Source organism: Marmota monax, unplaced genomic scaffold, assembly GCF_021218885.2.
Source record: "Marmota monax isolate L192 unplaced genomic scaffold, Marmota_monax_Labrador192_F-V1.1 WCK01_AAM20220418_F8-fsc00181, whole genome shotgun sequence".
In the NCBI taxonomy this organism is placed as follows: Eukaryota; Metazoa; Chordata; class Mammalia; order Rodentia; family Sciuridae; genus Marmota; species Marmota monax.
Window position 1 is genome coordinate 1,102,986 of NW_026694276.1, and position 27,371 is coordinate 1,130,356.

Consider the following 27,371-nt stretch of genomic DNA (forward strand, 5'->3'; position numbering starts at 1 on the left):
CCTTCTAATATTTACAGTAAGCAGCTCCTGTTGGTACCCAGGGAGGAGGATGAAGGCAGGTGTCCCAAATACCCATGTGCCCAGCACCCTGTGGTCCCAAACTCCAGCCTGGGAGGAAGTGTCAGTCAATGTAAACAGAATGGGGGTGGCTGCTCTAGTAGGACCATAATCAGCCATTGGAGGGAGTGGGGTGCGGGAATGTGCTGATAAGAAGGGGAGGGGACTGTTTGTGCCACCAGACACAGGGAGGGAGAATCAGACATAAGACCTGCCTGGCCTCAGGAACAGCATGGAGGTTTTAGTCCCAGAGTCAAATATAGACCCATTTCCATAAAAGCACCAGCCGCTGCTTCTATAAATACCTCAGCCAGTTTTCCGGGGTTCTCATGTGACTTTGATGCCTACCTCGTCTGCGGGGATCTGTTGCCATGGTGACAGGGCCCCGTGACCGGCCACTCTTCATTCATGGCAGGTTGCAGCGTCCTAGATTGAGGGTGGAGTGGGTAAGGGGGGTAGTGGGAGGGCCAAGGAGAGGAAGAATGGGAATGAACAATAAATAAGGATAAAGCTTCCAGGCCTGGGGGGAGACTGCAGAGCTTGAGCTTCACTGCAAGGATGCTTTGACAGAATTATTGATCTCCCCCTGCCTCCACCCGGGGAGGAACAGTTTTATTCAAAAAGCAGAAGACATCCTTGCCTAAGCCTCTGAGAATCAACGGTTCAGAGCTGAAAACACCCCAGTGATCCTCTAGACCACTCCCTGTGTTTGTACGGTGAATAATAACACCCAGAAAGGTGGAGTGACTAGTTCAAGGTCACACAGCAAGTCAGTTGCAAAACTAGGGCAAGTACCAGGCTGCCTGTGGCTGGCCAATTCCTCTCCGTCTAAGTAGGGTCAGCTCTGGGCTGGGGTCTACAGTGGGCCACAGAGATCTAAGTGTGAATCTGATGAGGTTGTTGCACCCTCCTCAAGCCACAGGTCTTCCAAGGGAGGTGAGAACAGAGCTCATTTAGTCTGTGCCAAGGTCACCCTGGCCCCTTGCTAATAAATGAGGGAGAAAATGGGTAATAAATCACGAGAGGTCCTGCACTGGTAAGCATAGCCAGATATGTCCTCCCTCATCTCTGGAGATTTCTTTTTTTTTATCAGAATGTTCCAGATCTTCCCCCATCCTGCTGAATCCCCAAGTACCACCAAGTCCTACACCCTTCCTTCCTTGATTGGAGTTGAGATGATGAGGCTGGGGTGAGCGATTCCCACCCTGGCAGAGACGCCTGCTCCAGCATAGGTAGATAAGCAATTAGAAGTGCCTCATTGACCCACAGGCGATGCTCTGGAAGCAGGGTGGGCCCCACAAGTCAGGGGAGGCTCCTGGGAGGAGGTGGAGAGGAGGATGTAGCCTTGAAGGAGGATGGAGGGGAACGTTCTTTGGGGTGCTGGGTGGTGGGGCAGGACCTGGTTGGCTGGGGTAAGGAAATGGGTCTGATTGAGGTGGCCTAGTCTTGGGTTGGGACAGCTGCTGGTCATCCAACTGAGTCACATGGCTCAATCACGTGGGTTCATGCAGAAGGTTCCAAAGGAAATAGATTTGGAGAAAACCAAGAAATGCTTGCACAGAAACGTTCTTGAAAAGGAACCGAGAACACACGCAGACACCATCGTGGGACTGGCAGACCATCCACAGGAATGGTGGGCTCTGCCACCACATGGTCTTGGGACAGATGCTTGGGTATTTTGCATGGTGGCATGGCTGGAGCGTGGCTTGGGAAGCTCAGCTGTATCTGAGTCCTGGCTGGGTCACTGACACCAGTGGCTTCCCAGAGCTTATTTAGTCTCTTTAAGACTCTTGCTTCTCTTGGAAAAGGGGATGAGCCGTTGTGACATGTGGTTACAAAGTGGTTACATTGTGGTTACAAAGTGGCGCATGGCAGAACTTAAAAGCCAGGGGCACAGAGGAAGGAAAGCATTTCCTAGGACTCCACCTGCCCCATTCCCTCCAGAACTCTCCTGAATCCACTCACCCACACCTTCCCATGGCCTGCCCCTCGCCCTAGAAGGTCCTCCCACTTGGCCCCTCTCATCCAAAGCCTTTCTGATCTTCAAAGCCACACTGAAATGTCACGCCTCCTTATCTGGAAGAGTGACATCTGACCTACAATGATGTTCCCCAGGCCAACTCTGCTGGCACTTGTTAGTGGCCATAGGACCACCCTTCAACATATACACACCCTGCATTTAGTGTCAACAACAAGAACTATCCCACGGGCACCACTTCCTGCACTAAGCACCTAACTCAAGTGAGATCTGAGGGGGTAAGTGACTTGTCCGTGGTCTCACAGCTAAAGGGCTGTGAAGGAGGGAGATAAGCCCAAGTCCGCCTCGTTCCACAGCTTGCAGCCCACTGCACATCTCCTCACTGTACCTAGGTCCTCACTCCACCACCGGGTCACTTCCAACTCTGCTGTAAGCCCATTGGGTGTGACAGGAAAACCACAGCCCCTGGAGTCAGCTGGAAATGGGTTTGAAGCTTGCCTTGGCCACTGATGGGTCAGAGACCTTGTGTGTGTCATTCCCCCTCTCAACCGGTTTCCTCCTTGAGAGTGGTGAAGGGGTTTGTTAAGTGAGGTGACACGTGGGGGTGGGCCTGACTTAACAGCAACAAACGTTTACACTCACGGCTCCTGCTTACTCCAGTAGAAGCTCTAGGAAGTTCCTGACTGTGAACCAGCAGCGTCCTAAGGGCTTATTGTCCACACTTTATTTTATCCCTTACAACAACACCCACAAAGTACATATTGTTAGGGACCCCATTTTCCAAAGCCAAAGCATCAAGAAGTTAAGAAACACGTTCAACAGGACACAACCAAGCAGCAACTCTAGGATTTGAGCCCATATCCATCTGATCCAGAAGCTCAGACTCTAAACTATGTTATTTTTTTTTTCAGTTTAGACTTATACAAAGTAGGTGATGGATGAGTCCCTGTCCATTTCTCCAGTAAGATGGTTTAAGCAGGATCACAGATTCCATCTTCTGGATGGAGAAAGAAAAGTCAGAGAGTGTTGACTAACACATCACTTTAACAAAACACTTGAGATAATCAACTTATGGAGAGAAAAAGTTTATTTTGCCTCAGTTTGGGGGCTTCCATCCCATGATTGATTGACCATTGCTTTGGGCCTGTGGCAAGGCAGCACATCATGACAAGTGCATGGTGGGCAAAGCCACTCACCTCTTGCCTAGGAAGTAAAAACAAGAGGAAGGGACCAGGGTTTCCTAAACCCCAACGAACTGTCCACTAGACTTCACCTCTTAAAGGTCTATCACTTCCCAATTGGACCAAACTTTCAATAGGCCTTTGGGGGACACACCACATCAAAACTATAGCAGGTATATTCGTTGACTTGCCCACAATCCCAAGTCAGCTGGTGGAAGAGTCTATCCTAGAGGTCAGGGATCCTCAGTCTGGCACTCTACTTTCTCCCTTGCTCCCTGCTGCTGTGGCTGAGATTCATGGGATGGAAACACTGGGACTGAGGGACCTCAGCCAGGAAGTTGGCCACAGGCCTCAGCCTGGGCCCAGGAAGCCTCCAACCATGGCGGAATTTGCTCTGAAGACAAAGGATGACTCCTGGCAAGGAGAATCATTCCTATTTCTGCTCCAGACAAATTGGAGGCTGCCACAGATTCCATGATAAATCTTTTTGCTAAAGATGATGCATCACTTTGGGCTGGTGACATGCACAGAATCTTTGGACATTATACAAGTCAATTACAGAGACTAAGTTCTCAGCACTGAGCAGTGATATTTTCATCAAATGGCTGTAATGGAGCCAGAGCCTCCCAGAGCCTTCCCAGCTGGGAAGCTGTTCGGCTTGTGTTTGATGCTATGGGCTGTTCAGAGTGCTCTAGGGACAACTGGGAAAGGCACCCCCAACTCCCACCACGATACCTCTCCTGAGGTCACTGGAAGGCAATGGGGCCAGCGAGGGATATTCTGCCCATTTGAGAATCCTCAGCCCAACATGTCCATACTCTCAGCTGCTAGAGTTGAGGAAATCAGTCTCCATTCCAGGCCAAACCCCAAGTGCAGACCTGCAAGCAGGAGCCTTGCCTTTTCAGGACCCCTGCACCCCATCCGGGTCCTTACCTGAGCCCCAAGCATGTCCTACCCATCACTCCTGCCACTTCCTAGGCTCTTGGACATTACAGCCTGCTGAGGTCAGCCCCTGGAAGGGTTCCAGGCCAGCAGATGGGCCCCCCTCCCCCTCCCAAACTCAGAAGGAGAAGCACATGGCCGGGGAGTTTGAACATGATACTTATCGCTCCTTGAGGGTCCTCCTCTGGTCCCAGTGTGGCATTCTGCATCCCAGAACTAAGGCTGAGTTCCTGGTAAAAACCCTACAGGTGTCACCTACTGGCTGTGTGGTTAGGGACAGAACCTGGACTTCTGCACTCCAATTTCCCCAAAGGAAAAGGCCCACCTCACTCCAAAATGCTAAGATTCATTCTCTGGGATTCAAAAAAGGCAGCTTGAAGTGTCTGGAGCATAAGATGAGGGGGCCGGGGTTGGTGAGAATTCGGTGGAGAGGGCAAGGGCTTGAATCACTGAGAGCTTGAATGCCATACTGCAAAGCTTAGATTTCATTTTAAAGGTAATGGAGGAGAGTGGGGAAAATTTCAAGCTTGGGAGTGGAATTGCCAGATTTAGCAAAAAAGAATGCCAGACATCCAGTAAAAATTGCAACTGGGACTGGGCCTCCTGTATTTTATCTGGCAGTCTTGCATGGGAGTGATAGAAAAAGTCCTCTGGGCACCGAGAGAAGAATGTATTGGAGGGGACAGAACTGGAAACAAGGAGACCCTTTAGGATTTTATTACTATGTCCCAGGCAGTAATTGCAAAAGTTACTATTTGTTGAAAGCTTGTTTTTTGCCAAGTGCTCTTCTAAGTACTTTGCATGGATAGATTCATTTAACTTTCATAACGAGTCTACGTCTACAGAATATATTATCTAGGGTCATTCCCATTTTACAGCTGAGGAGACCACAGCATAGAGAGGTTCAACAATTTGCCCCAGGTCACACAGCAAGTTAGTGGCAGCCCAGACTGGAATCCAGTGCTCATGTACTTAACCTCATGTTGTCATGCTGCCACCTCGGGGGGCCATAAGAGCCCAAACCCAGGCCATGCCATGGCAACTGGGTGTCAGAAGCTGTCTTAAAACCCCAGCCCAGTGGGTGGGGGATTGGAGCAGGAGGCAGGTGGAGAGGTAAGAAGGGAGGCTCAGAATCCCACTCTGTTTTAGCAGCCTTTACGTTTTCCAGGTCACTTGATAACTTTCAGAGCAGGAGGGGGACAGTAAGAGAAAGAAGCAGCCCTTCCTCGGCATGAGGGAACATTAGGGTTAATGCCTGCCCCGTCCCTCCACTGCCCTGCGAGGGAGGCCTTACTCCATGGGTGAATGGGAGACTTTTCTGGAGGGGGCAAAGAAAAGTCAGAGGTCAGCTAGGTGGCCACCTTACTAGCCAGGGCTGGGGCAGGGTTCGTGGCCGGGGGCTTCACAGAGGAAAGCATCCTGGGTTTTTAGGAGTCAGCATTAATGAGGCACAGTGATTGATAGGACTTGGGGTAGAGGGGCTGAAGGGCAACTCAAACCACCTGGGTTTGGGGTAGCAGAAAGGGAATGCTAACCAGAGAGATTTGGGCTGATGAGCAGCCTGGGACCCAGGCCCTAGTGTGTGGGCAAGAGAAAGTGTGCTTAGCCCAAGACATGCCACACTCATAGGGTGCCAAATAAGGAGGCAACTGAAGCCCAGAGAGGTTAGTGACAACTCTGGAGTCACACAGAAAGGACGTATCAGGGAAGAAACTGGGACTGGAGTCTCTTGACTATAACTGGGATGCCTGGCATAGATGGAGCCCTAGTCCAGGTTCCAAGAGGGAGTCAAGAAAAAGGTACCCCCACAAACTGAGGTCATCTCAAAGTTTGGGAACCACGTTTGATGCACGTTCAGGCTGCCTCCGTGCTCAGCCGTGAGATCACATCTTGCCCCTTCCTGTGGGAAACGAAAGTCAAGGGCAGAGCTGGGCTGAGTTTCAGGCCCTGTGAGCCAAGCGCGGTCTCTCTGCAACAGTTTTGCTCCATCTGTGACAGAAAAACATCATCCTCGGCAAATCTTTTTGAGAATGAAAGGAGGTAACCAGGAAAGCTGGTGCACCTACCAGGGTAGCCTGTCACTGCGTGATTATTCGTTATTATTCCATTCTCTGCCACCACCTCTGCCACCACCCCCTTGCCTGGCCCATCCTCTTTCATCTTCTCGCCTCTCCCCTCCCCCATCCTTTTCAGATCTTGGGACAGAGCCTGTCCCCGGGAGTGTCTGCAGAGAAGCAGCTGCGAGACAAACGTGCCACCTCACATCTCTGACAGTCTGGCTGCCTCCTCCGCCTCCTGCCTTCCACCCCCCATTCTGGGGCCCGGATCACCCCTCCCACCCCGCACACGTGTGTGCCACACAGGACATCGGTGCTCCACCGGACTAGCTCACCCCGACTCCTCTCCTGCTAGCCCACCCCTCCCCACCCCTGCAGAGCTGGCGGTGGGGACAGCAGGAGAGACCCAAGGGGATGCGAGTCTCTGGCTCCGCAGGCCTGGAAATGTACAAAGCCCATCCCTGGGAACCGAGCCTGACGTCAAACTGAGGCTGAAAATACAGTCTGGAAAGTCACGCGGAGCCCATGAAAAATGAATCCGCCCTCCCCAGACAGAGACGTGGGAGCGAAGAAGGGACATAAATCCCAGCCCTTTGGAGTCTCCGAACAGCAGGGGCAGCCTCTCTGTGAGCCTGCAGAGTTCCTGCTGAGAGATCTTGGGTCCCCAGTGCCCCGTTCAGGAGGCTCCCTGGGCCCCAACACCTGCAAACCACCTCTCCCATCCCCCACATACACGCACTCCTAGGAGTAGCCAGTGCCCTGAGAACCAGGGGGATGTTGGGGGACCGGAGTGGGGGGTTTTTTCACAGCTGGTCCAGAGTCCCCCTTCCCAGCCGAAGCCCCATCCAGGACTTGTTGGCTAAGCTGGTGTGGTGAGGACATGATTCTCCAAATTGCTTCAGGGAGGCCCAGAGAGCCCTGGGGTGAGGATCAAGACCCCAGCCCACACAAGCTCCACTCCCCTCCATGTCCCAAGACCCTCCTTTCCCATCTCAGGTTCTCCACCCACTCACCTTCACAAGTACTAATCACACCTTTCATCCAGAGAAACCTGAGGCCCAGAGCCATTGCATGAGCTAGAACTGCCCCACAAGCAGGGCGCCAGCCCCCCAACCCATCCCCTGCAGCATGCTGCTGTTAGAGACCACACTTCCTGCCCCCTCCTGGAGGCTCAAGCATCCCCCTCAGATAGAGGTAAAAGGAACCAAGGAGTCCCAGGTCACCAGGGCTACCATGGGAGAGGTGTTTTCTGGGACAACCAGCCTGGGTCTCAGGGACAGATGGTCAGAGGCAAATGCCACCCTGCCATCTTGGTGCTCCATAAGCTCCCAAGAATTAAGAAGGCCCAGGGAAAGGGGGGGACATTCCCCAGAGTGGCAGAGGTTGTTTTCACAACCCTGAGGCAACAAAGAGACTTTGAGCTATTTTGGAAAATAAGAACATTCAGTGGCCCTGGAGCCTGAGCCTGAGATGCAGCCTCCAGCCTTCACAGTCTTCCAGCCTTCACAGCTCTGTCTTGCTACTGTGTGCCCCTCCCTCTGTCCTTCCCAGCTCCACTGTTGTCCACTAAATCCCCCCACCGGCCCCTCCCCAGCACCATGACAACCCTCCTCTGACATGACGCCCTCCTCACAAGGCATCCTGCAGGGTTCCTCCAGTGCAGAGGCACCTGGGTCCTCTGCAACCATGGAGCTCAGCTCAGCCCAGCCCAGAAGGTGGGCTCCTGTCATGGAATCTAATCAAACCAAGTTCACTTGCACTTGCTCATCAGCCTTTCAAAAGCCCTAAAAAGGCAACCAAGGGCGGAGCCTTGCATTGGGAGGCAGAAACCTCATCAGTCTCTCCTCCTCAGACCATCTGTCCACAGAGCCCTGAACCTCAGGGCTCAGATACTCCTAGGGTAGGTATGGGTGGGAAATGGGGTAGTCAGTACCATGTCAGTGTCCAGATGGTCAAGACCAGGGTCACACCTCAGGGCAACTGAGACATTTGAATGAAAACCTTAGTTGGAGCATGTCACTTCTCAGTTCAACATCTTGACCTGCCTCCTTATCTCTTTTAGGGTAAAAACTGAGGTCTTCAGCATGATCCACAAAGCTGCTGTGTGATCTGACCCCCTTGATCTCTCAACCAATTTTATGCTGTGCTCTGATGTTCCAGTCCCAGCAGACGACCTCTAACACCCTGACTCAGGACCTTTGCACCTGCTCCATCCCCTTCCTCAAGTGTCACCCCCCAGAGAAGCCTTCTCTATCTTATTTGAAATCACACACTCACACACATGTACATATAAGGACATGTATACACACATATACACAATACATACACACGCATACTCCTTGTCCCTTTTCTGTGCTCTATTTTTCTTGAACATTTATCACTAACACCTATGCATTTTGTTTGTTTATTTCTCTCCCCCACTTGCTCAATGGAAGTGAAAAAAATTTGGGGGGTGTACTAGGGATTGAACCCAGGGTCATTCTACCTCTGAGCTACACCCCCAGCCCTTTATTTTTTATTTTGAGGCAGGGTCTTGCTAGGTTGCCCTGATTGGCCTCAAACTGGCAATCCTCCTGCCTCAGACTCTTGAGTAGCTGGGATTACATGTGTGCATCATCACACCTGGTCTGAATTTTAATCTGTTTGATGTTCCCTCTTCTCCTGGTTGATTTACACTGCACCCCATTAATAACCTAGTTAACTATTATTCAGACACCTTATGTTAGATGAAAAGGGAATAAGAGTGGGAAATAAAACAAAAATATTTATTTGCTCTATGGAAACATATAAAGACACACAGCCACCATTTCTACAATGGTCCTCGTGGCCAGAGCAGATGCCTATAGCCAGGTCTTCTCTGTTGCCTTCTGTGAACCCCTCAGCTGCTCAGGTCCTTGCCTGGGTCAGGGGTGCAGGGCTCATGGTAGGTCCTTAAATAGAAGTTGGTCTCGTCCTATCACAGGACAGAGAGAGAAGCCAAGAGCAGTCTTTGATTTATGCATACAGCCCAAATAGATAAACTGAATTTTTACAAATTTTACTCCCAAATACCTGTGCAATTTACAGCCCAGATCAGGGAATATTCTCTTGTTAGTTGTGCATTTCCCAAGGTGCTATGGCACATCTTTAGAGAACTGTCACCCAGCTGATGCAGAGTGCCAACTCAGTTTCCCCCACACCTATGGAGGACCTCCTGGGTGACTGGGAGGCCATAGCCACGGGCAGCAGTGTGCAGGGAAAGGTGGACGATGGTCCCTCATGCCCCGCACACCTCCTCCTTCAACGCCTCCCTCTGGCTAGCACTTTCCAATGCTGTTACCTGTGCCTCTAATAAGGCCCAGGGGACTCTAGGGGACTGCCGCTGGGTTCCTACTGGTGCTTTGAGAGCCCCCACGCTTCCTGCAGGCCCAGAGCACCTACCTCTGCAGAGGCTTCGGCTGAAGGTTGTGAGCCTGTATGTTGCTCAGGGCAACCAGGTTGGTCCCCTGGGAGAGTCCAAGGTCAACGCTGGCTCAGCTGAGCAGGCTCCAGGAGCTGCCCTTGACACACAGGTTCAGAACCATTACAAAGGAAGCAGACAAGAGAGGCAGCCCAGCAGGGGCCACAAGGGTCCCTTGGCTCAGTGGGTCTCAGTTATGCCACCTATTAGCTGAGTGATCTTGGACCAGTCTGTCCATTCTCCAGGTATGGATTCCTCATCTGAAAAGTGGGGGTAACAGCCTGTCTCACCCACTGTTTAAACATAGTACCGTGACCCTGTGTTTACACGGAGCCAGCGGATGACAGGAGTCCACAACCGCATTGGGCATGCAGAGGAGGGGGCACCCACTACGGCCTGGGGGCCCCTCTGTCTCATGGCAGGGGCTTCAGCTGGGCTCCTCTACCCAGCACACCAGGCTGCTGCCCCCCCAGGGCTTCCCACTGCATCCAGCCGCAGAGAAGCAGCCGTACAAGTCGGAGTGACCGAACCAGGAGGAGATGTGCATGGATGTATTCTGGGGAATTGGCTTCTGCTAGTGAAGGGGGGCTGGCTGGGCTGGCTGGGCAGGCAGGCAGGAAGGGAAGGTCACAGCAGCTGAGACCCACTGGCACAAGTCCCTCTCAGGGGAGGCCTAAACCTTCTCTTAAAGAGCTTCCAACTAATTGAGTGAGTCCCACCCAGGATAATCATCCCTAATTTAAAATCAACTGCTCAGGGACTTTAATTTCTTGTACAAAATGCCTTCCCAGCAGCACTACCTTGGTGTGTGAATGATTGGAGAAGGGGAGTGTGTATGACAAAATGGCCCCGCTGCCTCTGTCCTCCAACTCTGATGAGAGGCTGTCACTTGTGACCCACCCTATCTGATAGGGCATGCTGGAAAGAGAATTCTGGGGAACATTATTTATTCCAGCCAAGGTGACCCATCCCAAAGCCATCATATACCCCACTGGCTTTAATCTTCATAAAGACATAGTTGTCACACTGCATACTGATGGATCATTACAGCTCAGACATCACTTGAATTCCACCATCTTGCCCAATCCTCATAACCGATCGTTGAAGGGAATTTGATCCATTTTTCTGGTGACTTACTGTTGATCAGTTTTTTGTCACCGTGACCAAAAATACCTGACAAGGACAACTTACAGGAGAAAATAATCATTTTGGCTCATGGTTTCAGAGATCCGGTCCATGGTTGGCCAATTCCATTGCTCTGTGCCTGAGGTGAGGCAGAACATCATGGCGGAGGGTGTGGCAGAGGAAAGCTACTCAGCTCTTGGAGGCCAGGAAGGAGAGAGAGAATGGGGGTCTGAAGAGAAGATAAATCCTTCCAGGGCCAGTCCCCAGTGACCCCTTCCTCCAGTGAGGCCCCACCTCTCAGTAGTCCAATTCAGCTTTCACATCTCTCTGACATGCCCTATAAACACCACAATTCCTTCTCCAAGCCTCCATCCTACTGGTACAGAGGAATTCAGTTTGCTGAATTGGAACTTCCTCGTCCACCCATCCAAGGAGAGCAGTTCTGGGTCTTCCCCTTGCAGAGCATTCAGGAAAGGGCCTGCTGGTCTCTGTGCATTCTGTCCACACGACATGCTCTGTCACCAATTCTCATGGTCCCTGAAGGGTGTTGGGTCTCCTATTTCTGGGCGCATTTGGGACAAGGATCTCTGATATCAGTCAGCTTGTCAGGGTAGTCTGCTGCCATTACCCTAGAGACCTGCCACCTCACAGGGAGACTACAGGGAAGTCTGGTTCCAGGCCCAACTGCTATATAACCTCTCCCTACACTTACCCTTTCCAGTCTGCTTTCCTCCAAACCTTCCTCCCACCAACTCTTTCTACAAGACAATTCAGCATAAGCCCCTCAATGAACCTGGAATTTGGCAAACTTTAAAAGCCAGCACAATGCGAGAGTGATCTTCTGGTTACCCGGAAATTGCTGCTTTGGGCTCTGCTACCCCAAACCATAGTAACAATGACAAAACTCACAGAACACTTACTCTAGGCAATTCACCTGTGTTAATTCATTTAATCCTGTCCATAAGTCACTAAGGCAGTCACCAGAATTATTGGCCACTTTTACCTGGTTGAAGTAATATGTCCAAGGTTAGGGCAGCTCACAAGTAGTGCCAGCATCCTGACTCCAGGACCTATTCTCTAACCATTGCTCTGTGACATCTCTCATCAAAATCTGGAATAGGGCCAGAGTACACAAAGGCCTAGCTGCTACCTTGAGATGAAGAAAAGATGATCAGCTATAAAAGCGAGATCAAGTCACAAACTAAGATTGCACTAAAAATTATCCCACTCCCACGTGTGGGGAGTAGGGAAGGGGAGCAAAAGAATTTGGAATTTGGTTCTGCTATGTACCCACTCTATGACATTGGTTTTATTATTTTTTATTTGTTTACTCATTTGCAGGCCTGGGGATTGAACCCAGGGTCTTGTGCTTACTAGGCAAGCACTCTAAGCTATGTCCCCTAGCTCCCCACTCTATGACCTTGGGAACGCAAAATTTTGAGTTGCAATCTCCTTAAACATAAAATGGGGACAATAATCTCAACCTTTTAAGTTTATTAAGAGGGCTAAGGAGAAAAGATTTATAAGAGCTCTTTGCAAATTCTTAATTCCATGCCAGTGTCCCACTTCAAGGGCATGGAGCAGAACGCCTGCTTCACGATGCCTGGATTTAATAACCTCAGCCCTGCAAGCAACAGTGTAAGACTGCCCACAGCCAAGGGTAGGTCCCCGCTGGGGGAGGGGGGAGGGGGGAGGGGGGACGGGGGTTGCTTTGCTTTCCTGTGCTAAAAAGTCTGGAAGGCCTACGACCAAACTTCCCAGACTGCTTTGCAGCTGGGGTCCACAAGAGATTCAGCTCCACCAAGGAGAATTCCCATATGAGCCTTAGGAGCGGGAGGGGGACTGGAAGTGTGGAGGCAGAAAGAAATGGGAGGCAGCATGGATCAAGGGGAATTAGGTCTTCTGGGCCAACTGTGGAGGTTTCTCGTGGGTCGCCTCTGGGGACAGGTCAGCAGGGCAGTGCGCACAGGATGCTCAGGCACAGTTTTCCACTCTCTGCCATTCCAGAACATATACCGTCCTGGCCCTTTCCAAGGTTTTATAAACGGCCTAATACCTCTAATAAATTCCTTTCTGTGTAAATCAGCCAGAATGGAATCCATTGTCCCCAACTTAGAAGAGTAATTTATATCAGAAGAGATTCCAGCAAGAAACCCCCAAGGAAATGAGAATCTGGGACTAGTTTTCTGAACGAGTTGCATTTCAGGGCCACAGAGAGCTGGCGCGTCAGAGGCGCTGGGAGGCAGCTAGGGAGGCACCTGAGGCCGCCTGCCAGGGCCCCCGGAGGAAGGCGCCTGCAGACAAGTGGCAGCTGAAGGAAACCTTTTTTAGAAACTTTTATTATGAAACATTTCAAACAAACACAAAAATAGCAGAGTATGATCAACTGCCATGTACCTATTATCACCCAGTTCCTACAGTTAGCACACTATGCGTAGATAGAAACTTCCTCTGTCCCACTTCCCTGGGTTATTCTGATGCAAATTGAATGTATCTTTTATCCAAAACACTTCACTCTGCATTTCTAAAAGACAACTTTTTGAAGCATAACTACAGTACCGGTGTCTCACATTTTAAATTAATATTAATTCCTCAGTACCACCAACTCTAATCAATTTTTTTTAATTTCCCCAGTTGTCTTGCTTTTGTTTGTTTGTTTTAATCCGTTTATTCAAATCAGCATGCAGGGCCGGACATGGTGGCACATGCCTGCAATCCCAGTGGCTCAGGAGGCTGAGGCAGGAGGATCACAAGTTCAAAGCCAGCCTCAGCAACTTAGCGTGGTCCTAAGCAACTTAGTGAGATCCTGCATCCAAATAAAAAATTGAAAAAGGGCTGGAGATGTGGCTCAGTGGTTAAGCGCCCAGGGGCTCAATCCCTGGTACTCCCCCCAAAAAATAAAAATAAAAAAAAAATAACTCCATACATTGAAACTAGTTGATATGTCTTAAATTTTTTTGTGGGGGAGTGTGGGATATCATGGGCTTAACCCAGAGGTGCTTTAACCACTGAGACACATCCCCAGCCCTTTTTATTTTTTATTTTGAGACAATGTCTTGCTAAGTTGCTTAGAGCCTTGCTAAATTGCTGAGGCTGGCTTTGAACTTTCAATCCTCCTGCCTCAGCCTCCCAAGCTGCTGGGATTATAGGCATGCACATCAGCACCCAACAAATTCTTTTAATCTATACATTTTTCTCTCTCTCTTAGTTGAAGAAACAAGACCAATTTGCTCCATTGAAATTCCTACACCATTTCCCTAGCTTGGCAAAAAGTTAAAGTCTACCTTTCCAAGACTCCTTTTCAGCTAACATTTCATTGCAGCCTATCTTCTCCCAAGCGCACAACCCAAACTGAACCGCATGTAACTTGTAGGTGGAAGTGAGCCAGATAAGAGGCAGTTGGAATGGTGCTGGGGCACCTGTGATGGAGGCTTTGGGCAGTCATTCCTGGAACTCCCTTGGCCATGTGGCAGGCAGGGTGGTAGTGACATGTCCAGATGTTCCTTTAGGCTACAGTGCTTCAGTGCCTAAGCCTGGTTCCTTGGTGTCACATCCCAAGGGCCAGGACTTTGTTCACCACTCCTAACACCTTGGCCCTCCTGGTGATCCTGCAACACAACTGCCTCCCCACAGTGAATTCCTTTATGTGTACACTGGCCAGAGTGGATTCTCTCAACCGCAGTTGAGATCCATGGGGGCAGGAGGTGCAAGAATAAATACATCTCAATTCTGAGGCGTTCCTTAGAGTTAATAAAACACTGTGACACATCTGATCTGACCAGGTGCTCTTCACTGCCCCACAGGTAGGCATTATTATCCTGCTGAATAGACGAGCCCCTTGAAAGGCCAAAGAGACCAGGTGACAAGTCGCAGTCAGGGAGCATCTTAAGACACACTGGACCTAACCCTCTTTACACCTCAAAGCCTCTCTTCCTGGGCTGCAAATGGGTTGAGGTGGGTGGGGCTAAGACAGCCCCAGGCTGCACAGAGGGAATGGGGAGAAAGACTCCCTATTTGGCTTAAGATGAGCCTGCCTCCTCCTCAAATGCCCCCTCCTTTCAGCCAGGCTACACTGCAAGAGGAGGGGCAACCGTGCATCAGGAGAAGCAGCAGCTCTGTCACCAAAGCCCCATGGGAGTCCTTGTCTGGGGTGTGTGTGTGTGTGTGTGTGTGTGGAGTGTACTTGGAGTAGGTCAGGGAAATAAAGTGGAAGGGGGTTCAGGGGAGCCCTGGGAATACTGAGGCCTTCTCCAGAACATTACCAGTCAAGTTTAAGTACCAGCCGTGGCCTGAGGTTGTCTGGATTAGAGGAGGGACAGCAGGGGGGCTCCAAGGGCCTCCACCTCGCCCTCTCTGAGGGATGGAGGCTTTGATCCTGGGGTCTAAGACTTGTAAATCATGTTCCTGGCCCTGGCAACCTGGGACCTCTCCAAGGGCGGCTGGCTGACAAGGCAGACCCTGCCTATCTTGGCGGGAAGACCTGGCCCTGCTGCTGTGGGCTGTGACGGGTTTACAGCCAGGCGGCTCACAGTAGTTACCTCAGATTTATCACCCTTCTATGAGGGCAGTGGGAGCCGCCAAAGGCTGCCAGGGAGACCTTGAATCACTGTGATGGGAAATGCTGTCGGAGGGAGCAGGGAGCAGAGGGAGCAGCGGAGGGGCAGGTAGGAGCCGTCCTGGGGGCTGCAGCTTCCTGCCTGCTCCTCAGGTTACAGTCCTTTCAAGAGGAGGATTTATAACCACTGAGCCCAGTGGAGCCTAGCAGCCCCCAGGGAGGATCCAGCAGCTGAGCCAAGAGAACCAGGGTGCCCAGTGCCAGCTAGGAAGAGCAGGGACCCAACACCCCAACTGCTGCCGGTGTGGCTTTGAGAGGAAGCCGCTCAGGCTCCCTCAGTGCAGGTGTGCTGTCACCGCACATGTGCCTGCCTGGGCCATCTCACCTCCCTGCCAGTACACCTGCAAGAAAGGCTCTCCATGGGGACCCTGTGTGTACAGATGTCTGTACCTTTTCTCTAGGTGTGTGCCAGGTCTGTTTTAGGGTATATATCAGCAAACAGTCGCACGTCTGCAAGGAGACCATCCTCCTTGTACTCCAGTATGAGGCTGGTCATGTGTCTGTGAATTAGTGACGTGCACGTGGAGGATCATGGACACATTCAAAAGTAGAGGATGGCAGCTCCCTGTCCATGCCTGGCCATGGGGGTGAGCCTGGGACAATAAATGAGAAAGAGAACACAAGAAGGGGACAAGCTCCTGGTGGTGGCCATGTTTAATAGAAGGGCAAGTACCAAACGGGATGGGAGAAAAGAGAAAGTGGGCACGGGGTAGGCGGGAAGAGACATAAGGAACAGAGAGAGAAAGAGAGCTAAAAGGAAGCACCCAGATGTCCAGACAATGTAGCCAAATCAGCCCCAAATGTGGTCAGAGAAAATAGGAAGACATGCATGTGGTGAAGAGGTACAAGAAGAAAAGCAGAAAGGACATGAGGAGGGAGGAAGGTGACCCAAGAAGGGAGCAGTAGGGTGAAGCAGCCAGAAGGGAGCACCATCTGCTCCAGAGGGCACGGGGACCTGGACTTTGCAGCTGTTCACATCTCAGACACCTCCATGAGTGACAGCTGGCTGAGCAGCAGGACCCAGGGCAGCCTGCCCTCTGCCCACTGCCCTGCCACAAGATGGCAGCCATCCAATCCCAGTCCAGCACACAGGGAGAGTTTGCCAGGCTGGGGAAGAGTCAAGAATGCAAATATGCCACCTTGGGGCATGCACACAAAGCAGTGGGCCCTTGTGCACTGCAGGCACCTTTGCAAAGCCCAAGCTGCACCCAACACACAAATGTTAGCAGGCACTTCATGTGTCCCTTTGCATGGGGACCTCCCTATGTGCTCTTGTGTACACTCCTGTTCCGATTATATGATGAATCACTTGGAGATAGTAAATTTGATCCAGGCAGCCTCTTCCTGCAGCACTAGCAGTTCCTAAGTTTGGCTCTGCAAAGTCTTCCCTTTCTGTCCTTGAGTTTGCAGTGTAGGGTCTTCTGGTCTGGCAGCCTGGGCTGGGCTGGGCCAGCTCAACTCAAGCAGCCTAAATCCAAAAAGGAAAGGTCTGCACTTCTGATGCTGAAAGTGGCACAGAGCCTGCAACTCACTTCTGCATGCCCAGCTTTGTCGTGGTAGACAACATCATGAGGGTGTGAGGAGTTGGGGGCATAGCTATCTGTTTGTGGTTATGCATCTTGGGTGTGTCTGTGTGCCCATATATCATGGGAGTCACAAAGCACCCAGCAAGGTCAGATGCCGGGTAGGCTGAACCAAGTGGTAATTCTCCAGATGTGATATGTGGACCCTTGGGTGTCATGGAAATTCCCCCAGTTGTACCCCTGACTGGCCCCCTCCTGCCCACCTTTCACCAGTTCAAATGCAACCTCCCTCTTGAGACATTCTTCCTCTGCACTCCCACAGCTCCATATGTGTGGGAACAAAACACTTTAATTGATCTATGATCGATGATTTTGTACATACGAAGATACATAATGATCCAAGCCACATCTATTGTAGTGCGAAGGCTGTGAGGAGGCCACCGTGAGCTCCACTTCTACAAAGTGTCCATGCCTTTGAACAGTCCTCTCCCTTTGAAAGTGGACTACACCTGTGACTTGCTCCGGATAGACTCTGGCAAAGGTGATGGACAGTCACCCCAAGATTACACTCCATTGAATAAGACTTGATCTTGCCATCTAACTCACTCTAGAGATTCTCCTTCCAGGCTTGGTAAAGCAAAGTCATTTGGAAAAGCTCATGTGATAAGGAACCATGAGTGGCCTTTACTAGCCCCAACCAGCAACCAAGACCCTGGGTCCTACAGCCCCATGGACTGTACCAACAATCTGAGTGAGTTTGGAAGCAGACTCTTCCCCTGTTGAGACTCCAGATGAGAACACAGCCCAGTCGCCATCTTCCCTGCAGCCTCCGGAGAGCCATAAGCATCAGGTGAACCATATCACTGAATTGTGAGATAATATGAAAGTTGCTAAATTTGTAGTTCCTTATTATATAGCAATAGAAAACTAATACCTACATACCCTCCACTTAATATAATAAATTTCATAATCCAATTGAAGCTTCTGTGAACCTTTCCTTGCTTGCATTTCCCTTCCTGTCAAATACTTCTTGATATTTGCCTAGGTGTGTGTCCTTGAAGAACATCAATGGTATGATTTTAACATTCCTCTACTTTAAAGTGTATTTATAATGTCCGTTCTATTTGGTAGCAATCTATCCTGACCATCTCACCATTGTCCATTTCTGACCTCTTGCTCAAAGCCTCACAGTAAGAGGAGGGCCAACTTCTGCCAGCCTGGGGCACCAGCAGCTCCTATCTGTGACTTCACACCAACACAGAACCTCAGCACCAGAGTCTAGCCCCTTCTTCCATTTTGCAAGTGAGAGAGTCTGGTCCAGAGATATGAAGTGACTCACCCAAGGCTCAAGACCAATGGTGGAGCTAAAATGGGGTCCCAGGCGTATACCCAGCTTGGAGGTTTCTGTGTTATCAGATTGTCCCTTTTCAGGGGTTGACTTGATTATTCCATTTCACACTGAGATTCTATTAATTAAATGCAAATCACAGCCCCCCCTACATTCAAAGGGGACACTTACACAAAAGCTTGTATAGCAAGAGGTGGCGCTCAGGGGGCCTCCTCATGGCCTCCAACTACAGTAGGTATCAATTATGTCAAATTTTTGTTGTTCTTACGTGCTTTTGATGTGAGGACTTAGACTGGGTTCTTGGCTTCCATGTGTAGTGATTCATCCACTAAGAGGGCTACCCCAAAGAATGAGGAACTCAACAGTTTTAAAACTATATTCAGGAGAGCTTCCTACATTTATTATGGCCTTTCTCACACTATTTTTTTTTAAATTTTTTTGTTAGCGATAGCAAACTTAAGTCCCAGTCGTGGAAATAGAAGCTGACACTCTACCCCTAGCCCCCGTCCCCCTAATGGAACCTCTCCCAGCACAGATGGGAGATGCCCTGAGCCCTGCCCATCCCATCTGGCGCACATCTCAACACAGTGTTGCCAAGTCTTCCTACAGGCATCTCAACCGGAGTCTGTCAATTTTGGTGGGGAGCATAGCCTTGCTTTCCACTTCCTTCCATTTATTCTCCTCTTTCCCAATTTAAAACAGATGGAATCTTTCTATGATGACTAAAATCTCACTCAATCCTGAGCAAATAAGGTGGGGGAAGGGAACAGGCAAGAGTCAAAGGACAGAGGACTGGGGCTTGCTTCTAAAACCAGGCACCCAGGGTCCTAGAGTGTTGGAAGCTTCTTTGGCATCTGCAAGATTTTTCATCCCAACAGACTCTTCCCTGCCCCATCATTCAGAACTAGGGGGGAAAGCAACAGACCTCCCCCAAGCCGTGTCAATCAGAGGCCAAGGCAGGATTACAGGTGCTTCCTCATGCTCCTTGGCTGCACCCTGCTGCTAGGGACAGCAGGGGGCGCACTACTGTCAGTCAGGAGCCAGGACTCCTCATCTACCAGCCCAAGTCCCAGGCACAAAGCCTGGCACCAGGAAGAAGGCTGGCCTAGTGTTGGTGTTTCCTCCACAATTTACACAGGTAACTTTATGCTTAATGTGACAGTGTTAAGAATAAGAATGGGCCTTTGCTCTCATGATTGGGATTAGTGCCTTTCTCAACGAACTGGAGTCTCTTTGCTTTCTGCTATGTGAGGGCACATAGAAGGTGCCATCAATGAGGAACAGGTCCTCACCAGACACTGACTCTGCTGACACCTGACCTTTCTGGCCCTCCGAGACTGTAAACAATGAATTTCTGTTGTTTGTGAATTACCCAGCCTAAGGTGTTTTGTTATAGCAGTTCAAACAGACTGAGACAGAGGTCCTTAAATGTTTATTGATTGAAGAATAAAGGTCTAATGAAGTAGGACATGAACCAAGATGCTGCTCCTGTTTCTATCAGAAAGACTCTTTTGCCAGGTACCAGAGGGTGTGGGACGTTGGCCTGCAGGAAGGAGCCAGGCTGAGGTGTTGGGTATCTCTGCTTAGGAACACAAAGCTGGCAGTCCTGAGATACCTCCTATATGAACAAAGTTGTTATAGGTCGGTGGCGGCGACTTGGTGGCGACTAGTGGCAACTTAGAACAAAGCAGCCCGCACTGAAAAGAACATCAATCAGATGCCGGCGGAAACGCCTGTCAATCAGCCAGATCTCCTGACTAACGCCTGTCAATCAACAGGACCCCCCTGGCCAATCCTGGAGTTCAGCCAACTCCCCTGACCAACTTCAAGGGGGCAAGGGACCCTAGAAACACCTTTTCCTGTCCCAAGCCCTTCCCTTCCTGCTGTAAGCCCCATAAAAGTCCAGTCCAGTCGAGCTTCCACGCGGTTTCTCCTCAGACCCTTCTCCGGTCCCCTCTGTGGATCTGATCGAGTTCCGCCCGGGGAGTGATATCTCAATAAAGCCTGTTCAGCGGCCCTTTTAAATCTGTCACCTTTGGCCATTGCCTGCCCCGACTGATCTGACAGTAGGGACACTTGTGTCCTTCCATGGTGGGGGGGAAGATGCCGTGCAGAATTAGAGAAGAGCTATCTGCCCAGGGCTGCAGTGTCCCCCCCCCCATTCCCATTTCCCCCATATGGTGAAACACAGAAGGGAGGAGAAGCTCCTTCAGCTGGCACAGGTTTAAGTTTGAAGTAAGCTGAAACCGGGCACAGTGAAGGGTCCTTGTGGCAGGTGGCCCAAGAGGCAGGGTTTTCCACCGCGCTGGAGTTTCAAGGTTACTCTTGCTCTAGCTTCTCCATATACCCCCAACCGATAACTATAAATTATCCACTAGAGGATAGGCCTGTCACCTCGCAACGGGAAATGCTGCACTGGGTGAAACTAGTCCTGGGAAGGGTGGCAAACTGACTCAAGGGTGTGTTGTAGGCTCCATGTGACATCTGGGCTCAGCTTTTTGAGGGGATGAGGGGACAGGAGGGCTCTTAGCAAGGGGAACAGGAGTTGTGGAGGCACATGTGGCCTGTTCAGAACTGGAGATGTTCTCTGCACTGCCCAGGGACAGGAGCAGTGGGGTGTCTGCCTGCCCTGGCCTGCCAGCAGCCAGCCCTGACGCTCCCACTAACCAGAGAGAAAACAAAGTCTCCGCTGTCCTTCATGCTAGCTTCTCTTGGCAAAAGGAATAAAACGGCCCACTTATTTTTATCGCTCACAGATTTCCTGGGAAATGGGCTATTAGTTTCTCTAATGTAAAGATAATAGGCTTGTCCCCCTTGGCAAACGGCACAGCCCCAATATAAACATACTCACAGAACTGTCAAGAGGCCTCCCAGCTGATGATGAAGGGCCCAGGAGCAGGAGCAGGACCTAGACAGGAGCTACCTGCAGGGGCTGAGCACTCAGTGGCCAGGGAAAGGCCATTCTGGTCCTCAGAGGTCAACTTTTCTCCTCTGGCTGGTGGAGTGGGAGTGGCATTGGTAAAGGAGATGGGCCAAATGAGAAAAGGTGTCTTCTTCTGGCAGAGGTCGGGGGACAGGTGTTACCAAGCAGTCTCACACAGGCAGTGTTTCTAGGCCCTGCCACTGAGGCCCTAGAAGAAGTCACTCCCCATTGGGTAGCTCTCACCTCTAACCCTCACAAACACCTAAGGGCAAGCAGATACTAGGATAATGAGCCCATGAAACAAGGTGGGAAACCTAAACATGTGACAGGGGAAGTAAGTCAGCCATGGTCCAGCAGCAAGTCTATGGTGGAGTGAGGCCAAGGACAGATGCTCCCCAGAGAAGCAGGCGCTGCTTGATCCTTTGTTCTCATCTCCTTCATCCCTGCCCTCCATCTCCATCCTCCAGGACAAAACTTCAGGGACTCAGGAGTGAAGCCGGGGGAGGGGGAGGGACCACGGTACTCAGAAAGCTCCCCTTCCCTCTTCCCACCCATACAGAGTGGGAATCTCTTGGCCTTAGGCGAAGGACACCCTCTCACACCCAGAACAGGAGAAGGGCTTGGCTCTTCCACATCCTGGGGACCATCCCAGGACCCTGAAAGCACCAGAGGATTTAGTCACAACTATGTCCTAGTGTCATGTTGGGACTTCACTTCTCACATGCACAACCGTCTCTCATCTAGACTCCCGGGGTCTTAGCTGTACCTTTGTTTTGTTTTGTTTTTAACTCTTCCAGGAAGCATTGGGCAGTGATGGGCAGGTTATTGGAGCTCATTGCTCCCTCCTGACTGATCTGAATGGGTTAGTGGACAATGGCTTGGTTTTTGCTGGCCACACAAGTGTGCTACTTACAGACCTCTTTTCCTGCCTGAGTCTCCTCTTCCTGCCATTCTGGGGCTACATCTGTGTCTGTGGAATCTCAGGTCTACAGCTCGACTATACTCCCACCTCTGCAGCCCCTGTCCCCAAAGCTGTGGAAGCACAAGCAGGTGGATAGCAAGGACAGCCTCACCCAGACAGCAAAGGCAGTCACCTGACTGGACCCTTCTCTTGGCTATTGGGAGCCTGAGGGTAGGCACCATGGTCTGAGGTTAAGGGAAAATGGACGCACAGTGTCTTTCTATTCTGAAGAAGAAAGAGGCTCTGTCTAGAGCCATGGGGACTCTGGGCCATGCTTGGGCAGAGCTGTTCAGCCTAGTAGGGGGAGGCAGACTTGGTCCCTTTATAGCTACTCTGGGGCCATGAGAACCCTTCTAGGGAATAGAAATAGGAATGGAATCATTCTGCATTTCAGAAGCAGGACCACAAGCCCAAGAGGAAACAGGAAGCTCCAAATACCCTCCCGCCACTTTAAAAGTTCAAAAATAAAGAATGGCTGCACCTGCAGCCGGAGGAAGGAGTGGAAAATCACCAGGAAACACGGAGGGTGAGGCCAGAATTTTATGGAGTACGTAAGTACTGATCGACTGCTCCTCCTCCTCCACCTTCTCCACCTCCTTCATGTTGCTGAAGCTCTGAGGCCACAGCCTGTGGCTCCTTCTTCTTGGTCGGCTCTACACATGGCTGCTGTGCCAGGAGGCGGCAGGCCAGCCGCTCCAGGCCATCCAAGCTCACCCTCTGCACGTGCTCCTCGTGCTCCCGTCTTAACAGCTGCAGCACAGCCTTGGCATCCTGGGGCCCAAAGTGTTTGGCTAGGACCTGGCCCAGCTGGTGCCACAGGGGCTGGGTTTGGGGGGCTTCTTCTGGTGCCGCCTTCTCCAGGGGCTGCATGATAACATTGATGGAGGCATTGGGCCCAATGCAGTAGTCGGAGAGACGCTTGTCATCAGCCAACAGCTTGCCGCGGAACAGCAGGTGCTGCTGCTCTGCAGGTATCTGCAGCTGCTGGGACACCAGCTTCTTCAGTGTGGCCACACTCTCATGGCCCGACACCCTGAGGTTGCATCTACGGCCCAAAAGCAGCTTGACTGTGAGGAACATTGGGCCACAGCAGAATCAGGAGGGATCCATGCTCTGAAAGTTGCCCCTGAAGATGAAGGGGCCCTAGAGGAAAAGGTGGCCCTATCACTGGAGGGCCAGTGGTTCCAGGAGGCTGAGGGCCCAACCCAGGTGGGCGGGCACTGGCTGACACACAGTGATGTCACAATGCTGCAGAAAGGTTCATTTCCAGAGCAGAACTTTAGGGACAGCAGAGGGATATTGTGAGCATAGAAGAGGAAAGAGGGGGAGAAAAGAGAAAATAAGGAGGACCAGGAGAGAAATATGTAGGCCTTGGAGAAGAGAACAGGGACAAAGAAAGGGCTGGAAAGGAGGGGGCGACAGGAGCATGCTGCTTCACTGGGCACACCTCTTTTCCTGCCTGAGTCTCCTCTTCCTGCCATTCTGAGCAGGAATGCCTTCTGGGTGCCTTCTCTGTGCCAGGACACTCCTACACCTCAGGAGCCCACTGTGTCCAAGTGGACATCTCTGCTTTCACGAAGCCTTCAGACTAGTGCACCCACTGCCCTTTGCCCGGGGTCTTCTTCCCGTCAAGCACCTTCCAAGCTCTCCTGGATGGGTTTCCCAGAAACAGACCCTGGGACAGGGATTTGAGTACAAGTGTTTAGTTGGGAGTTGATTCTCAGGGGCACATCCAATTAATGCTGCCTCAGAAGCCATAAGCTGGATCTCTGTGCTCTGACTCCTGTCTTGGGTTAATGGAGTGCTAACTCTGTAGCTTCCTGGTGTCTTCTCTGGTCTCCTAACCCTTGAGCCGAGACTTGCAGGTGCCTGCAGGAAGAAGCCAGCAGCCTTCAGGAACATGAATGCTGAGGGGACAGGGCAGGGCCACCAATAGTGTCTATTTCACATCAGAGACCTTATTTAACGCTCACCACCTACAAGGCAGGTACTGTCATGCTGTCTGTCTGTCAGAGGAGAGAGTGGAGACTCAGCTTAATCTCAGGCCTATTTACCTGGCCTACCTCCTGAAACCAACACCTGTTGAGTGCCTCCATGCGCTGGCAACAGAACAGACTCCTAGGGTTCACAGGTGAACAAGGAAAGGGACGCTGACCAGCCTCCTTCAGGTCAGCTCTGCTGTTGCATTTGGCAGCTTTTTGTGTAACCCATCACTGAGGGCCTCCTGGTCCTAGCCCTTCACGTGTGCTGTCACATGTAAACCTGGAGGAAAGCATTGTCACAGATGAGAAGTGAGAAACCTGGGGAAACCCTGACTGGTGTCCCCCAGCTGGGGTGCTGACTCTGTCAGGGACCCCTCAGGTCTCCTCAGCTCTCTGTGCTCATCTGCCTGCTTGCCCGCACCCAGCCCTTCCTCCACTCCTCCCTCCCGCTCACCCGGCCTCCTTTTCCTCATCACCAGCATGGACTCTACAGGGGCATGACACTGTTGCCAAAATCCTAGGACCTTCTGGACTTGATCTTCCACAATACTCAGCCCCTGATCCCATCCCAGGGTCACCCCAACCTTCTCCCCTGGCAACCAAGAATGGCTGAAGCAGGGCACAGGCAGGCACACCTGTAATCCCAGTGGGTCAGGAGGCTGAAGCAGGGGGATCGAGAATTCAAAGCCAGCCTCAGCATCTTAGCAATTCATGAAACTCTGAAAATAAAATATTAAAAAGGGGGTGCCTGGGCTGGGGTTGTGGCTCAGCGGTAGAGTGCTTGTCTAGCACAAGTGAGGCCCTGGGTTCTATCCTCAGCACCACATAAAAATAAATAAAGGTACTATGTCCAATTACAACTAAAAAAAGGGGGGGGGGGTGCCTGGGGATGGTGGTTGAGTGCCCCTGGGTTCAATCTGAAGGAGGAAGAGGAGGAGGAGGAGGAGAAAGAGGGAGAAAGAGGGAGAAGAGGAAGAAGAGGAAGAAGAGGAAGAGGTTAGCTGAAGAAAAACCTCATGCCCACCACAAACTTAGCCCTTACAACCCTCCCCCACACCTGTGTTCTCACTCTTGGCAGGTGACCCAAATTCTAGTCCATAGAGGACCTAGAGCTCACAAGTCAGGAATTCACTGACCTCTTGTCCCTCCCTGCCTACCAGTGCGCTGCCCCTTCCCTACCCCCTTCTCCTCCCCTCACTCCTACCAATGGAGCCCTCTTGTCATTTCCCTTTTTCCTTGCAAATGTCTCTGAGCTCCACCCCTCTTCTGCATCCCTGCTCCCACCCCACCCCACTTAGGCTCTCTCCTCCCTCCAGCCTGTGGCTCTGAACTCACAGTCCATCTCTGTCCAACCTCACCACCTTCTGTCCATCAATGCCACAACCAAAGGGATCTTCCTAAAATAAAAGTAAGCATGCGTCACTCCTGAAACACAACCCAATTCTAACCCCTTTGTTTTTGGAATTGAAACCAGCCTCCTAGGTCTACACACAGATCTCGGCCTGGCCCTGCTTGTTACCCTAATCTCTTTATCTCCCTAGTCTTATCATGTCCCCACTTTGCATCCTCCACTTAAACCACACCCACCTGCCATTCCCTGCTTGTTTGCCATGTTTGAACTCTACCAACCACAAAGCTGCATTAAAATCACTTCCTCCATGAAGCCTTCCATGTCTTCTGGAGTCTGGGGCAAAGTCAGTCCCACCTCCCTCAGTGCAACCACAATTCCCCTTGAACACTCCTGGGTTGATGCACCTGGCACATATCTGTCTCCCTCAGTGACTCTGAGAGGCAAGGACTGGGTCTTGTCTCTCTTTTTTCACCTCCAGCATACTGAGACTGACACACAGATGGCCTTGGAACCATGCTTGTCAAATAAAGCAAATCTGATTTAGACATACTGAGCCACACAGGAGTACGCAGGGGCCAGTACTGAAGGCTGTAGAAAGATGTAAACCTGCCTGCAGCCTCTCCCTCACCCCATCTCTAGAGAGACGAAAATCCAAACTTACACAAAAAATAAATCAAAGTGATTCCAGTCTTTACCAAAGGATCTTCTATAGTATTTCTTTAAATAACTGACTCCCTGGATGCATTTGAAATAAGGCAATATGCAAATATACATACAGTATTGGGGGCAGAGGCATGGACTCCATGATAGCACAGCATCTGTGCAGAGGGAGGGGAAGGATGGGTGAGGATTCTCCAGGGCCATTTCTCCAGGAGCTCCCAGTCTTTGAAGGGAAGGACCCTGTGGTGGACAAACTATCAGATGGACTTGATTGGGGCCATTCTGTCCATCCTTGAGGAAGGACAGAAGCTAGAGTTGGAGCATTAAGGAAGAGATCAGCCACTGCGTCCAGCCTATTCTCTTAGACCCCTCTACTCAGCTGTGAGCTGCCCAGGACATCAGAAGCCACTGAAGAAGACACGTTAGGCCTGAGCTTCTAGAAGCACACAAGAGCCACAGCCCAGGCTCCATATCCCCAAGGCCCATGGCTACATGCAGGCAAGAGCCAGCTTACGGGGTCTTTGAGGGCCATACCTGTTGATTCACACTTGCTACCTGGTTTAGGAAGTGCCACTGTCCATGGACCATAAGGACAGAGCTTCTGAATCAGGGTATCTGGAGAAGCTGAGAGAAATGGTCACTGTTCAACCTCTACATTTGTGTCCTAGAGTCCCTACTGTCCTTCCAAGGTAGACAGTAGGGGCACCTTGCTGGACCCTCAAATCACATTGGGAGCCTGGAAATTTCCAAAGTTTTCCCACATAATTGCTTGTCTTAATTATGCAATTAACATGCGAAAATATAGTTGTGTAACCAAAGCATGCAATCCAACAATGATTGCCGTAATTAGGGAGGAAGATCATCTGGAATGAGTGGGTTTTGTGACTTGGAAAAAAGGAACAAATGTCCAGCCGAGAGTGAGGGACAGCAGTGGGCTCAGATCCTCCAGAAAACAATGGCAAATGTAGTCAGTGTCACAGTGTCTGGTGGGGGAAATGGGTGGGGTTGGGAGAGGCCTGTAGCACTGGTGTGTGGGCAGCCAGGTTCTCTGTGCAATGCTCCTGAATGGGCTGATGGAACCTTGGGACACTGAGGGACCTGGCACAGTGAGTGCCTCCCAGAGACATTCAGGCGAATGAGTTAATTTACAAATGTAAATGGAGCTCCTCCTGTCACCCTCCTACACTCAGGAAAGATCTCTTTAGGCCTAGAAATATGCCCCACAAAGT

The 27,371-nt window shown here is 51.0% G+C and overlaps 1 protein-coding gene across 1 annotated transcript; it reads right to left on the minus strand.

Moving 5' to 3' along the window:
• Positions 1-22,461: 22,461 nt before the first annotated feature.
• Positions 22,462-24,504, minus strand: Ubl4b (ubiquitin like 4B). The gene has a single exon (XM_046467280.2). It carries the CDS (start codon positions 23,227-23,229, stop codon positions 22,690-22,692), a length of 540 nt encoding a protein of 179 aa, XP_046323236.1. The 5' UTR covers positions 23,230-24,504; the 3' UTR covers positions 22,462-22,689.
• Positions 24,505-27,371: the final 2,867 nt, after the last annotated feature.

Coding starts and splice junctions, on each gene's coding strand:
- Ubl4b (XM_046467280.2), bottom strand. CDS start 23,229: ATGTTCCTCACAGTCAAGCTGCTTTTGGGCCGTAGATGCAACCTCAGG.